The sequence below is a fragment of the Cupressus sempervirens genome, chromosome 2 (genome assembly GCF_028749045.1).
Source record: "Cupressus sempervirens isolate cs-2001-9-10 chromosome 2, ASM2874904v1, whole genome shotgun sequence".
In the NCBI taxonomy this organism is placed as follows: Eukaryota; Viridiplantae; Streptophyta; class Pinopsida; order Cupressales; family Cupressaceae; genus Cupressus; species Cupressus sempervirens.
The window spans coordinates 31,783,599-31,798,741 of record NC_143119.1 but is presented as its reverse complement, the minus strand read 5'-3'; the positions used below and the strand labels follow the sequence as shown (position 1 = coordinate 31,798,741).

The 15,143-nt window shown below is 42.9% G+C and overlaps 1 protein-coding gene across 1 annotated transcript in view; it reads left to right on the top strand.

Annotated features, from left to right (window-relative positions):
- LOC149570932 (WAPL (Wings apart-like protein regulation of heterochromatin) protein) overlaps positions 1–15,143 on the top strand; it is a 147,508-nt gene that overhangs the window by 63,651 nt on the left and 68,714 nt on the right. The window contains exons 3-7 of the mRNA XM_089812481.1: positions 1,058–1,406; positions 1,654–1,766; positions 2,283–2,417; positions 2,577–2,664; positions 2,865–3,014. Of these exons, the coding sequence (XP_089668607.1) occupies positions 1,058–1,406; positions 1,654–1,766; positions 2,283–2,417; positions 2,577–2,664; positions 2,865–3,014 (835 nt within the window). The remainder of the gene's footprint in view (positions 1–1,057; positions 1,407–1,653; positions 1,767–2,282; positions 2,418–2,576; positions 2,665–2,864; positions 3,015–15,143) is intronic.

Here is a 15,143-nt window from a genome sequence, read left to right as displayed (position 1 = left end):
TGAAACTTCAATCATTAACTAAGTTTTTATTTTGTTGGAATCTTGAACATGGCCTAATTGAACTTATTGTCCAAGACTAAACTCTAATGTTGGACAAGAACATATTGAAATATCTTGAATTTTGATAGAGGGTTAAGTATCATAGTCATACTATCAAATGATTTGTTTTTGTATATTTCTTGCATTTCTTTGCAGATATTATATATATATAGTAAAAAAAAAATGTATATATACGTTTCCTCCCGCATCCGCATAAATATATATTTTTTTCTTTGCATCTCGTATCCGCTTCTGGAATCTGCTTCAGAATCTGCATCCAAATTGGTAACTTAGGTTATGAATGGCACTTAATCCTTGAATGGTAGATCATGTGTTTATTTACATATCAGTTCTCTATATTTGAATGCATATTTTGAACTACAACTACTTCAGATGTATTCCTTTTAGCCAAGGCTTCAGTACACACAAATTGTTGTATGGTCAATAATAGAATTGATGCCTATTTTGAGAATCAGTCATGTCTGTATATTTCCTTATTAGAAAAATATGAGCAATGCACGTAAGCATTTCTTGTATAAATTGAGATAAAGGGAATTTAATGGCTTAGCTACTTGTGAATGAATCACACGCTTAATTGGTAATGTAGAACTAATTGTTTCTGTTTATTAAATATTTGGTATAGCCTGCTAAATTAGGCTGGTGTGGCTTCTGGTCCTCATTTAATAAATTGAATATAGCTGAAGGAAATTTTGAAGTCATAAGAACAATGAAAATTTAGAATTTATTTTCTTGAACTGGGGAGAACATTAGAAAATCTTCTCTTATAACCTAGAAGATAAGTGGTATGAAAATTCTTGTACTAAATATCAGTTTTTGCTTCATGTTTAACCTCTAGGGCACTATTGCCCTTGTCCTTTGGTATTGTACCAGCTGTATGTTCTTGTCCCTTAGATCTATTTTTGGTCATACGTGGACATCAATATAATCTTTCTTCTTTCCTGTTAAATTTTGAGACCATTAGCTTGTTTTTTATTAACTTATAATCACAATCTTACAGGGGCAAGATGAACAACTGCTAGATTCAGCTGTTTGTATTAAATTTCTTTTGAAATTGCTATTTTCATCCATTCCTGAGCCAAGTAAGAAAAAGGCATCTCTTGGTAGAAAGCTTTTGGGAGTGACGACAAATTCTAGCATATCAAAAGCTCCTGTTTCGGGAGTTGATCGTGGTGGTGTTGCAATCACAGTGAAGGTTCAGAAGCTGCTTTCAAGTATGAGAGAAATTCATGTGGGAAATGGTGATCAAGATGAAGATAGAGATTGCTTTCAATTTCAGGAGTTGAATTCTAAATGGCTTGCTTTATTAACATTGGAGAAGGCCTGCCTGTCTACTGTTGCTCTTGAAGGTACAAGTCAATTGCAGACAACTTGGTGGTAGGATTATGTTATTATGGTTATTAATGAAAATTATCATTTTGGGTGTGTAATAGGATCAACTTTAATAAAATGTGGCCTGATAGTAGATGCATTAATACGTTGAACAATAAAAAAGAAGCTGCTAATTTTATGCCACGTTTTATTGAAAAATATCTTTATGGTCTATGATATTGAATTACTTACTCTATGGGCTTTTTGGCTTTTTTTTTTGTCCAGATACCTCTGGCTCAGTGAGGAGAGTTGGAGGAAACTTCAAAGAAAGGTTGCGGGAGTTAGGTGGACTCGATGCTGTTTGTGATGTTGCTGTCAATTGTTTCATTTTTTTAAAAGTGAGTACAATTCATTTCTTCGTTGATATTTGAGATCTGCCTCAGACTTTTAGCATTTTCAAAAGTGAGTACTAATAACTCCTTTCAGAGAATTGACCTGAAAAACAAAGCAATATATACTGCCTCCTTTTAATCTAAGAAGCTAGCCTTGCTGTAGAAGATACCTCATATGATTTTAATTATCATCCGGGTTTTCTTAAGTCTTTCCGGATTTCAAGTCATGTGATTGTTTAATTGTCAACTCTATTTGGATACAATGAAGTGCTGTTCTATCTGACTTTTTATTCCCTATTGCTTATTAATTAATTTTTTTAAATGTAAGATGCAGATAAAATATGTTTAGAGAAGCTGTACAATTATGAATATATAATAGTTAAAATAGGTTGAGTTCTATTACATAATAGTTGGTAGATCTTTTTGAAATTTTCTTTGGTGCCAAAAACAACTTATGAATTCAAAACCAGGGATGAATATGCCTGGAATAGTTTATGCATGCAAGTCAATTCTTATTTGCAGGAGTTTCTGGAAGAGTACTTTGTGGATGCTGCCCTGAAATCAACAAAAACATCTAGAATGATTGAAAGTGTAAGAGTGTTGTCAAAATGTATGAAGGTGATGGAAAATGCAACTTTCTTAAGTGAGCAGAATCAGGTTAGAAATTACCAGTGAAATTATTTTACTTACAATTAGCTAACAATATAGTCAAAAAAATTAAGGTGTTGCATATATGGTATAATTTAAAAACCGAAGAGAACATTTTTTCAAATTTATTTACATGATATGATAACTTCTGCTCTCTACTCATAACAGAAGCATTTGTTGGAGATGAAGCTAAAATGTAAAGGTTTAGAACTCTCTTTCATCAACCTTGTCAGTAGTGCCATCAAGACGTTATCTGGTAGGTCAGAAGTCCCTACTGCACTGTACTTGTGACTTTATAAATAGTCAGTTGGACACTTTCTATGAACGGTGTTTTATCAGAAGTACTTTTGGTTGGGACAATTGCTATTTCATTTGCTTATTTCTCTGTGTTACAACATGTTGTTTCTTATCGGAAATTTGTTGTTCAATTTCCCTAACAGTATTTCCTTTTGTTAGAACTGCTTGTGAAGCAGAAATCACGAAGTTCAGTTTATGGGAGACATAGTAATTCTACTGTGCCTGAGAATGATGCACACATCCATACAAAAACAATGAAAGATTCTCAGATATCCTCCACTGTCAAAGATGCAGATGAAGACCTGAAAGGTACATTTAAATACTTAACTTTTCTAAACATTTGAGCTCCAGATTATTGTCAGTCATATACTTTTAATCTTCATATCACTTGGCTAGGACATTCCATAAAGAGTTCTCACATGTTCTCAAGATACTTAGAAATATGGAAGTGAATGCTTCAGAACTTTGGAGAATACAATTTTTGTCATAGCTTGCAAGTTTGAGAAGATTTTTTTTTGACTTAATGAGAACTTTTGAGTTTTTCTGCCTGACAAGTAACTTAATATACATAACAGTTCTCTTTCTCATCTCACCCTTATTCCTCTTCAGGAGGGGTGTTCAATTCCTGTGATTCCCCCCTCCCTTTCCCCACCTCTGAGAAATCTCCTTTCCCCATGAACAATTGGATTCTCCTTTGCTCCCACATGCTCACAGCCAAGATTGCAGCAGCAGTGGCCTTCCCACCAGGGAATAATAGCTGCCATGAAATGGGATATTGATACTAGAGGCGGGAATTCCTAGCCCATACATTGAGGGGGTCCCCTATCTATAGAGTTGATTTTGATCTGAGGTAAGCCCACTTTTCTATTGTTGTGGCTACGGCTACAAGTCTGAATCAACATACTTTACTGAGAAATTTCTCAAGCAAGTAGAACAGCTATGGGTTGATGATTCTTGTGTCAAGGACTCATGTGCCAAGTCCTGTAGATAAAGTTGTGAGTTTCTTGCCATGACCTATCTGTAACTTGCGATTTTTTACTACAGATTCTACACCCCCAAAAAACACTGTTATTAAAATCCTGGCTTTTAATGTCTTTTTGATCGTCAGCAATTAAGATCTCCATGCCATTAAATTCATTGTTGATTGACAGGATTTATTTGTTGTTGGTTTGAAACGGTAAATAAAAATTCTGTGCCATGAAGGTCTCTGTGTCTTTCAAGGCCTTAATTTGGGCCTGGTGGCAGGGGCTTTGCTTTTTGATCCTGCTCTGTATCTCAAGTAGCAATGTGCTGGGTGCACTATCCATAGAGGGGCACAACCTCTTGACCCTGTAGAGAGATTTTGCCCCCATGTAATGGACACCCCTAAATTCCCCAAAAAACTAAACCAATTGCTGAAAGGAATTATGTCAAACAGTTTGCATTCAACTTCTTATTTCTCCGTTTAATGTTTAAACCCCTTATAACTTTGGAAACCAAACGTTTATTTGTTTGTTGTGTTTTGTTCATGGAATAGGAATCATTCAACATAAACAACAAAGAAACTAAAATAATATGCAAAGTGGACAATGAACTGCTGACGATAAAATGTTATTTTCAGAATTTAATTTAATTAAATACATGGCAGATTATCAACTCACTAATTACTCCAATATCATTGGCATAATACTCTAGCCCATGGTTTCGAACTTGTTGCTACAGCCGTGTGAATAGTGCCGCATGAATAGTGTCATGTGAATAGTGCCACATGAATAGTGCTGGTACAGTACTTGGTCTTTCAAACAGTCCGCTACCTTCATAAAATCATTCCCTCAAAGTGGCATAAGCGTTGGACAAGTAGTGAAGAAGATATGAGCAAAATATCAAATCTGCTTGTCGCTGGAAATGCAACCAAACTGCCTGATAGCGAAGCTGATAACAATGGATTTCAAAGGTCAAACTCCAAGGGAATGATGTCTAGAATGTCACAAGAGAGAATGGACTTCCTCTAATGCCAAGAACAGATTTGCAACTCACACATTAATTTCTTCTCATATTCAACATGTCGAACAAGTGCCACAAGCTCTCTTTTTTATATCTACTTCATAGGGTCAACCCACTTTTCACAAGCAATGTGGGATAAAGTGTTCTAAAATAAAATAAAATGAAGTAACACCTTATGTCTCCCTTGGGCTTCCCTTTTCCAACACACAACCCAACATGAATAATATTAAAGTAACACTTTATGTTTTTCACATTTAATATAAATGTTACTTTAATAAACTTCAGGCATTAAAATAAAATAGTAATTGGGCTTGGAATAATATGAGTGATGGCTCATCGGAAAGCTCTCATCAAGGAGCATCAAACTCAATCACTAATTCTGACATCACCCATGCCCTGTTGTCTTACTAAAAATAGTAAGTTTGCCCATGTAAATCAACTCCGTTCTGGCCCAAATTGGAAATGAATAGGCCAAAACATCTGAGGATTCCACTGACCTCTTCGTTAGCCTCCGGGAACACGCAACAATAGGCTAATGGTCACACAACTGGACAACTACTGAAGTGGGGACATTACAGTTCGCCCCCCTTGAAATTGCTTGTCCTCAAGCAATCTCAGTCTTGTTTGCTGTAACACTTGCTCACTCTCCCAATTAGCATCCTCCTCTAGCAGGTCTCTCCATCTGACTAAATATTCTTTAACCATGCTATTCTGCGGAGTCCTCTCCTTGGTATTTAGAATAGCCTCAGGAATCAATACGAGCTTCTCCTCCTCATCCAATGGTGGCAAATCTGCAGAAGGCACAACTCTCTGACCAATGACTTTTCTAAGCCTTGATACATGAAACACATTATGCACTCGATTGTCCTCTGGAAGCTCAATCTCGTAGGCAATCTTGCCCACCCTGTGAATCACTCTGTAGGGACCATAAAATCTAGGCTTTATTTTCTCTGCTCTGCTATTCTTGAGTGATGATTGTCTGTATGGTTGTAGCCTCAAGTAAACCATATCCCCAACCTCAAAGCTGCGCTCTATTCGGTGCTGATCAATATACAATTTCTGCTGATTCTGGGCCTGCTATATATTCTCCCTGAGTACCCTCAAAATATCCTGACTATCTTGCAAGAAGTCTTTGGCTTTGGGCACTCTACTATCCCCCCAAACCAGATCCATGAAGCTAGGTGCTTCATAACCATACAATGCGATGAATGTGTTTACCGCATAGATTAAATGATTCAATGATTAATGCACACAGATAATGAACATGAACAACCACAGTACTCCTTTATTCGCATATGCCAACAGGTTACGTAAAGAGGATAAGATGATTTACAATGTACCTAGACGGGGTATAAATACTTTCAGTTGAACCTTCCCGAAGGGGTCCGTTGGCTACAAAACAATCCTAATCTACCCGTTGGCTACCAAATACACAATCCCGACGACATAACCCAGTCGGCTACAAAATACAAAATCTGCCGACAACATCATCCCCCCCAAAAAGAAAAGTCGTCTCCTGACGAGTAACAAAATAAGAGACAACCCACATACAACAAAACAAAAAATACTAGAGAGGAGGTGGTGCCCCTGAAGAATGCTACTACCGACGCAACTCATAGACCTGCTCTGTCTGGATGCTCAAATCCTTTTGTATCCGTGAATTAACCTCGACAGCCTCCTTTAGGAGAAGCGCTGCATCCATAGCCTGCGTCCTGGCTAATTGCAATTTTTGTTCTGCTGCATCCTTATCCCTCATAGCCGCTTCCTTATCCCGCAACAAAGCTGCCCTCTCAGCTGCCTATGCTGCCTACTGACTGGCCAACTCCACCGCTAACTTCTCTCTAGCCTCCCTCTCAACTGCTAGAGATCTCTCAGCTGCAATCCTGTCTGCCTCCGTGCGCTTGCGAGCATAATAAATCTCCTTATACAGTCCCACAATCTCATGCGCGAGCTTCTCCAGTGGAGTGTTGCGTGGCCCCAACTCTAGCTCACTGGCCCAATCTGCCAACATTTCCGGTGTCTCAACTGCTGGCCAACCTCTCTCCTCAAAACATGAAAGGAACCGCTGCGGACAGATCCCCTTGATGTAAGCTCGAACCAAATGGCACTCCCTCCACCGAGTCATGACCTGCAATGCCACATCGTGTCCCTTCTTTAGCGCAACTTTCATAGCCCTGAGGTAGTCCTTGCACCTGTTCTCGTTCGATCCATAATCGTCCTTTGCAAAACCCTTCGTCCACTCGGCATCACTATTCTCTTCCTCATCTGCGGGGACCATGCCAACATCCGGTGCGGCCTTCTTTGCTTTCGGCGCAACCTTGGCCTGTGGCACCCCCACCTCGCGAGGCTTTGGCACTGTAGGTGATACCCCTAGGTGCCCGAGGGACTGGATGGACAGACCAACCTCGACAGGGATGAGTCGGAACTGTTGTCTAAAGAAGGCACTGGCTCTATCCATCACCTCCGGTTGCTCTGAATGTGCGGGCTCCATGCTCTCCTCTTGGTGTGCTGGCTAGGTTGACTCGACTGTTTGTACTGGCTCAGCGGTTGCTAACAAGGAAGACGAACATCACATCCAAGCGAACCTGGGGCTTAGGCTACGGTGCTGGCAACTCTACCCTCTGCGATATTGACTCCATTGGTGCAACTAGAACATCTGCTACGGCCGTGGAGAAAGTAGCACCTGGAGTGGTCGCTGGTGTAACAACAGTTGTTGTCAGTGGGACACCCTTTGCTACTGCTTGGGGGACATTTGCTACCGCCGGCAGGGTCATCACAACAAGTGCATGACGTTGACCAAAAGGAGGAATGTGTGACGTGGGAACAAACAAGTGCGCTGAAGTTGACAACTGCGGTTGGGTGAAAAATGTGGGCTCACTATCTGCTGGTTCGCTGCCAACCTCTACGGAAGTACTCTCTTCCTCGTACTCCTCCCCGCTGCTCTCCGAAGTCTCCTCCCGTTTGCTGTCAGTATCCCTATGAGTCGCCTGCAATCCCCGAAATACCTTCTTCTGTCCCGTTGCTGTCCCACCCGTGTCCAGATGTCTCCAATAAAATATCGGAGGCTCTCCCTGTGCCAACTTACCCCGAGGTGGCGCCTCAAAATCATCCATGGGTATCTGATTAACGACTGCTTCCAGAAATAGGCCAATCGCATAATGTGGCATAAAGAATGTGCGGTGCTGGAGTGTCATGAACTCCTCCATCCTGTCAGTCAGAACTGTAGCCCAATCATACACCGTGCCGTTCATGATGCCATTCATGAATACTATTTGCGGCAATGCTATATCTAAAGCCCAAGTTGCCCCTGTCAGCTTGCTCTTGATAACGTCCATAATACACCTCCAATGACCTTCTCGAATGAGATCCTGCCGAAGTCCTCTGCATTTTGACCCCTTGATAGGTGTTAGCTGACTGGATGGTTCCGTTGGCTACAGGAACATCGTCGGACCGTCGGCTACAGAAACACTGCCGGACCGTCGGCTACAGAAACACTGCCGTAAAAGCATAAGTTTCTCCGGCAGAAAAAAGAAGAGAGAGCCCCCGTGGGCATTATATTTTATAAAATCCTCGCCGTTAACCGCCAGTGAAAGAATAGTCTGCGAGTAAGGAGACAAAGCTCGTGGGTAGGAGAAGAACGGGCCGCGGGGAGGAGAACATAAACTGCGAGAAAGGAAAGAAAGGCCGCGGGGAGGACAGGAAGGCCGCGGGTGAGGACAGAAAGGCTGTGGAGCACGGTTCGGAATGCAAATGATGCGGTTGCAAGAATTCAAATACCAGAAAAAGGAGGGACAATCACACACAGCTGTTGGCAAGTATTGGTTTAATTGGCAGCACTGTTGATTAAGATTTCTCTTCTCCTCTTCCGCGGGCTGAGATTTTTTTATAACAGATGGAGTAAACAAAATAAGAAGAAATAAGTCATTGTTGGATGGAGTCAGCAGGCAAGCGGAAGCCGCGGAAGAGTCAGTTGGCGGCAAATATGGAGAAGAATTTTTGTGTGTAGAGGGATTTGTGGTGGATTGTAGAGGAAGCAGTTAAAAAAAATAAAAAATAAAAAAAATGACGACATAATCAAGTTGTTCAGAATGAGTGACAGATGATGCCAAAGGGAAGGGGACGCATCCGTGGTTGCCAGAAAGAGTGCAAAATCGGCAGATAATGACAAAAATGGTGTGTTCCATGCATTTTTGTGTTCCAGGACCCCGCGAGGGCGCTGCCCCTCGACCCCGCTGGGGGCGTTGCCCCCTAGACCCCCAGTCGTGGCGGATATTAGTCGTGGGAGTCTGACCAGTTGAGACGAGTTGAAGTTGCTGCAGGCATGGACTTTCTGTGTACCAGAGGCAGTGGGAGCAGGTGTTGGCTGTAAGGCTGTCTTGGTGGATGCGTAGATAGCTCGGGAGGAGCTGATCATCCAGTTGGAGGCAGTGCAGCGACACTTGGCTTAGGGTACCGAGGAATTGAAAACAGAGAAAACAGCACAGGTGGCTATCAAGGTCAGCTTGAGGAGATAGTATTGTGTTAGCAGAGGCTACAGATGTAACGGGATGAATGTAGAAGTGATGTGACAGAAGCAAATTTCTCTTGTTGTAGTCACTCTGTTAATGTATTTTGTTTGTTAATTTGTCTAAAATATTTTGTCAGTCGTCAGGAGACGACTTTTCTTTTTGGGGGGGGGGGGGATGGTGTTAGCTGACTAGATGGTTCCGGCGGTATTTTGTAGCCAACGGTCCGGCGGTGTTTCTGTAGCCGACGGTCCGGCGGTGTTTTTGTAGCCAATGGTCCGGCAGTGTTTCTGTAGCCGACGATTCGGTGGTGTTTCTGTAACCGACGGTTTGGCGGTGTTTCTGTAGCCGACGGTCCGGTGGTGTTTCTGTATTCTATAGCGGATGGTCCAGCGGTAAATAGTTTGTAGCGGATAAAATAATTGTGGCTGACGGACTCCTTCGGGAAGGTTTGGTGGTAGTATTTATATCCCGTCTGGGATCATTGTAAATCATTCATCTACTATTGCAAATATAATTCTATTGTTCGTGTTCATTATCTGTAAGCGTTCATTTTACTTTACCAGTATGGTAAACAATAACTGATTCCATCTTGTCGGGTGTAAGATCGTGGCCCACTAATTGAATCCAGTGTTCCTTCCGTTCTTGAGAGAGCTTGTGATTCTTGATTTCCACCTTCTTACCTCCAGGACCAGGAATGCCAAAAACCCTCGTGAAATCCCTAGGCTTAAAAGAAACTGTCATCCGATGCTTTTTATACAAAAATGTGCTCGTTCGGTTGTGCCGATTATATGCTTCTATCATGGTCCTCAAAACTGATTCAAGTAATCGGATAGAAAAAATTGGAAGCTAGATGGCCCAATGCACCTGCACCCGTATCAAATCTGCTTAACTAGGTCTACGTCTGGAGTTTCTTGCCACCATTTCCGGCATTCACTGCCATTAAGACCCTCAAACTGGATGGTGAGATGAGTGAGTTCTTGACTTTCTGTTTCTTGCTGCTAGAAGCAGATGACCCTGCAACCCGAATTCCAGATGCTAAAACCCTTGCATTCTTTTCCATACTTCCCATCTGTTGACTCTTCCACTGCTTCCGTTTGCTTGCCGATTCCATGCAATAACAGCTTCTTCCTCCTTATATAATATGTGGTTCCCCTTTTTGTTATCTTTATTTCCTGTGGAAGAGTTCTTACAATGTCTACTTGGCTGCCCTGAACTTTGCTGAAAATATCGCTTCCTTAATGCTACTCTTTCTCACTCGGGCCGGAAAGGAGTCCGCAGGAAGGCTGGATAACACTACCTTCCCTCCGTACCTTCCTCTCAGTTTACACACGGTGGCAATAATTAAGTTTTGTAGTGCGGCTCGGAGCCTGGTGTCTTCATTGTCTATAACTTATTTATGAATTCTTGCTCGCAGAAGACAAAAGTACTAGGAAAAATGTCGCTATATATTCAAGGGTTTGTCATGGATTCCTTTCAACCAAGTTGAATGATTGTGCTGGCGTTCAATTTTTTTTTTCAACTCCACATAATATTTACGTGGACCAAGCACCAACTACTGCCTGGCAACAACTGATCTCTTGTCGTTTTTCGCGCTACACCCCTCTTTCTTGCGCAATTGAAATATGGAGGACACTGCTTTTAGACAAAGAGGGGACTCTCGCATGTTGGGGCCTGCCCATCCGGCTAGCTCAAGGCAAGATAGGAACTTCAGCACTAGCACATTCAAATAAATCTGCAAACCAGTTGTATAAATCTCGCTTTCACGGGGAGGGGAAATGAAGACGTTCCGCCCAAATACTTAGAAGAAGTCTGCAGCAGAAGAGTAGCCACGGAAAATAAAGATCGCCGTGGAAAGGAAATATTGACTTTGCGGGAGAATAGGAGTAGTCGGCACGTGGAAAGTAAACAGCCCTAGAAAGTAAACAGCCCGCGGGGAGTAAACAGCCCGCGGAGAACATTAGGCGTTGGACAAGCCAATCCGCGGAACGAAGAAGTGCCGTGGGAATAAAGGCATCCTTGGGACTGAGGTAGTCCGTGGGGATTTGTTTGCGGGCCCATGACAAACACTACTCGCGGGACAGGTGTCCACGGGACACCCAGCTTGCGGAGTAGCGTTCCGTGGGGTGAGTCCGCGGATAGGATTCCGTTACTTCTCTTTTTTTTTCTTTCAATTTATTTATTTATTTATTTTTTAAATCATAAAGTATAGCTGCTCAATTTTCTCCCCCTACCTCGCTAACCTGGGACGACAAGGGAATTTAGCCTTCGCTATTCTGTGACGCCGGAGGCATGTTTCTGGCATGATATATCTTCAATTTTGACTCGTTCACTGCGTGAGGTACCTCTTGCCCGTCTAAGGTCCATAGTTTTATTGCTCCATTGTCGTCGACCTCCCGGATCTGTTATGATCTGACCCATCTGACCTTAAACTTTCCTGGCTTAATCTCATTTCGCTCGTCATACTTCAGTACCAACTGTTTCGGCTAAAACCTGTTGAGTTTTAGATGCTTGTTATGCCACGCCTTACGTCTGTTCTATGTCACCTCCGTCGCCCACTATGCCAACAATCGCTTTTCCTCGAGCTTATTCAATTTATGTAGTCGCTCCCTTAAGCTTTCCATGTCACCTAGCTTATTTTCTAGTGCTATTCGTAGGCTCGGAATCATGAATTCCACCAGTACCACTGCCTCCTGTCCGAACATTAATTGGAATGGCATGTGCCCTGTCGTCACCTTGTACGCTGTGCAATAAGCCCAAAGAGTGGAGGGTAGGTTGTCCTCCCAATCTTCTCCTTCAACTGCGCAAGATTTGTAAATAATTGATACCATAATTTTATTTGTAGCCTTGGCCTGTCCATTTGCTCGCGGGTAGTACGGACTCGGCAATGAATGACAAACTTGAATTCGGTGGTGAGCAGTCGGATGACATGATTAACAAAATGTCCACCCCTATCACTTGTTAACTGTAATGGAATTCCATACCTGGTAATGATCTGCTCATAAATAAACTTTGCTGTGCTTACGGCCGAGTTATCTGGTAATGCGTGTGCTTCCGCCCATTTGGTCAGGTACTTCGTTGCGACAACAATGTATCAGCACTGTCTAGTCCTGCTCATCTTCAGGGGTCCAATAAAATCCAATCCCCACCGTTCAAAGAGTTCTTGTGTGTGGGAGGGGTTAAGTGGCATGAAGTCTCTCTTCAATGGCTTCTCGCCCCATTGGCAAATATCACACTCGATGATCCATTCCCGCGTGTCGTTGTACACTGTCGGACACCAGAGTCCTACGAGCAATATCTTCCGCGTAGTGGTGTCAGGTCCCATGCGTCCTCCGACTAGACCTTCATGTGCTTCTTTTAACACTCGCGGTATTTCTTCCTCTAACACACACCATCGGAGGATATGATCTGGCTCCATCTTGTAGAGCAATCTGTTGATCAACTGGAAGGTATGGCTCCTAATTATCGACTTGCGTCTTTCATTTGCTGACATTTCGCTGGGAAACTGCCCTGTTGACAGGTATTCTCCAATGCTCTTGTACCATTTCGGTAGTACTGCGATCTGGAACATCTGTGTCAGGAAAGTCGTCATTCACACCATCCGCCGTTTTCCCTGTTTTGATCCTCGACAGGTGGTCGGCACTGACATGTTTTTTCCTCGGTTGGATAATGATTTTGAAGGTAAACTCTTGCAACAAAGTAGCCATCTACTGATCCTTCCTTGAATTACAGGTTTATTGATCATGTACAATAGGGCCTGATGATCCACATAGAAGACGAAGGGTGTGGCCAACAAGTAGTGACGGAATTTCTGCACGGCATAGACCATTCCCAATGCTTCCCGTTTGGTCGTACTGTAGTTTTGCTCCGCTTTTGATAACAATCGGCTAGCAAAGTATATCGGGTGATCTAACTCGTGGCTACTCGTCTGTGCCAAGGTTTCTCCTATCGCATAATTTGAGGTGTCAACATGAACATGAAACTCTTTATTCCTGTCCGAATATGCCAAGATGGGTGCCGTAGCCAGTTGTACTTTCAGCCCTTCAAACGCCTCATCCTGCTCTTTGTCCCATTTGAATGATTCTCCTTTGTAGGTTGACTTGTCTAGCGGGTATGACACCTTGGCAAAATTTTTGATAAATCCTCTGTAATAGCCTATATGTTCAAGGAAAGACTTTACCTCCGTCACATTAGTGGATGGCTGCATTTCCAGGATGACTTTCACTTTGTCCGGGTCAGTCTTCAATCCTTACAGACAATGTGTTCGAGCAGTCTTCCCTGCGGAACCATGAATTTGCACTTCCTGGGGTTCAATGCTAGCCGTGCCCTGCGACATCTCTCCATACATTCATCGAGTGTTGCTAGGTGTCTGTCCTCCACGCTAAATACCCACCAATCGTCAAGGAATGCTTTGAAGTTTCCCACGGACATCTTGTCAAAGATGTGCAGTATAATCTGCTGGAAGGTGGCCGGTGTGTTGCACAAGCCAATGGCATCCGATTGTATGCATAGACCCCATCTTCTACGACAAACGTGGTCTTCAATTTGTCCTCTGCTATAGAGATTTGATTGTATCCGGAAAATCCGTTCATTAAGGAGTAGATTTCATGTTCAGTGACCTCTAGGATGCTATCTGTGAATGGAATCGTGAAGGGATCCTTGATCGTGACTGCATTGAGGCATCGAAAATTCACGCATATCCAGATCTGGGTGGTGTCTTTCTTCAATGAGATAACTATAGGTGACACCCATTCACTTGTCTGTACCTTAAAAATAATTTCGGCCTCGAACATCTTGTTGATTTCCTCAGTAACCCGTGCTGTGTAGTTCTTGTTCATCTTGTAGGGTCGCTTTCGTACAGGTACTACTCCGATTAGCGGGATGCGGTGCACACATAACTCTGGCGGTACTCCCTTTAGGTCCTTGTATGTCCATGCGAATACATCTTTGTATTCCAGGAATATTTTGAATGCTGCCGCTTTGAGTACTGGATCCCAATTATCTCCGACTAGTATATTCTTTGGCTCTGCCTCATCCCCCAAATTCATTGTTTGTAGTGTGGCTTCATTATACTTAATTGTCTCCCCCTCACTTAATGTATGAGTGGGTGTAACATCCAACGATGCATCCCCCTCCTTTACCTCAGTGAACTCTTAGGAAATTTATTCCCCCTCGGACCTTCCTCAATTGACAGTACATTGCAGCTGTGAAACAGTTCGTAGTCCTCCATCTGCTAGTGGAAGAGACCATTTACTGAGTCTAGATCGTCATTTGTTGAGCCCTTGTCCAATCGTAGGACTGCCTCCCGATCTGGCTCCATACGTTGTTTGCCATCATCCTTCTCTTCCTCGAAATTTGATGACAGGGCCTCTTCCTCGACCATTTGGGTGTGCAGATCAATAACAAATTGTTGGCCTTTACTTTTGAGTGACAAGGTGTTCTTCTTCTAGTCGTGTTTGACTCTGGCTTGAATAAGCCATTCACGGCCAAGGATGGCGTCTTATCCTTTTGTCTTCAACAGGATCACGACAAAGTCCAGCAGGAACGGCTGTGTGTCAATTGTCACTGGATGTGCCATGAGAACGCCCAAAGGTTTGATGCTATGCTGGTCTGCTGTGAGCAACTGAAATGCAGGGGGCCACAATGTTGGCTGTCCCAGCTTTTTCTAGGTCTCCTCCGGTAAGACATTTACATCGGACCCTCCGTTGACTATTGTGTTTGTGAGAACATGTCCAAGGATCCCCATCTCGACGACCACTGGATGTGAGGGCTAGCAACATTTGGTCTTCTCCGCCTGTAGCAATTTCCTTCCCTCTACCTTGCTCTCCTAGTATCCTCGGAGCTGGTGCGATATTTGTGAGAGGATTGGAGTTGGGGCATCGTAAGAAGCAAATCATTTATCTTGACAGCTATCTCCGTTTGCAAATTTGCCGTACAATGTTTTGTTCTA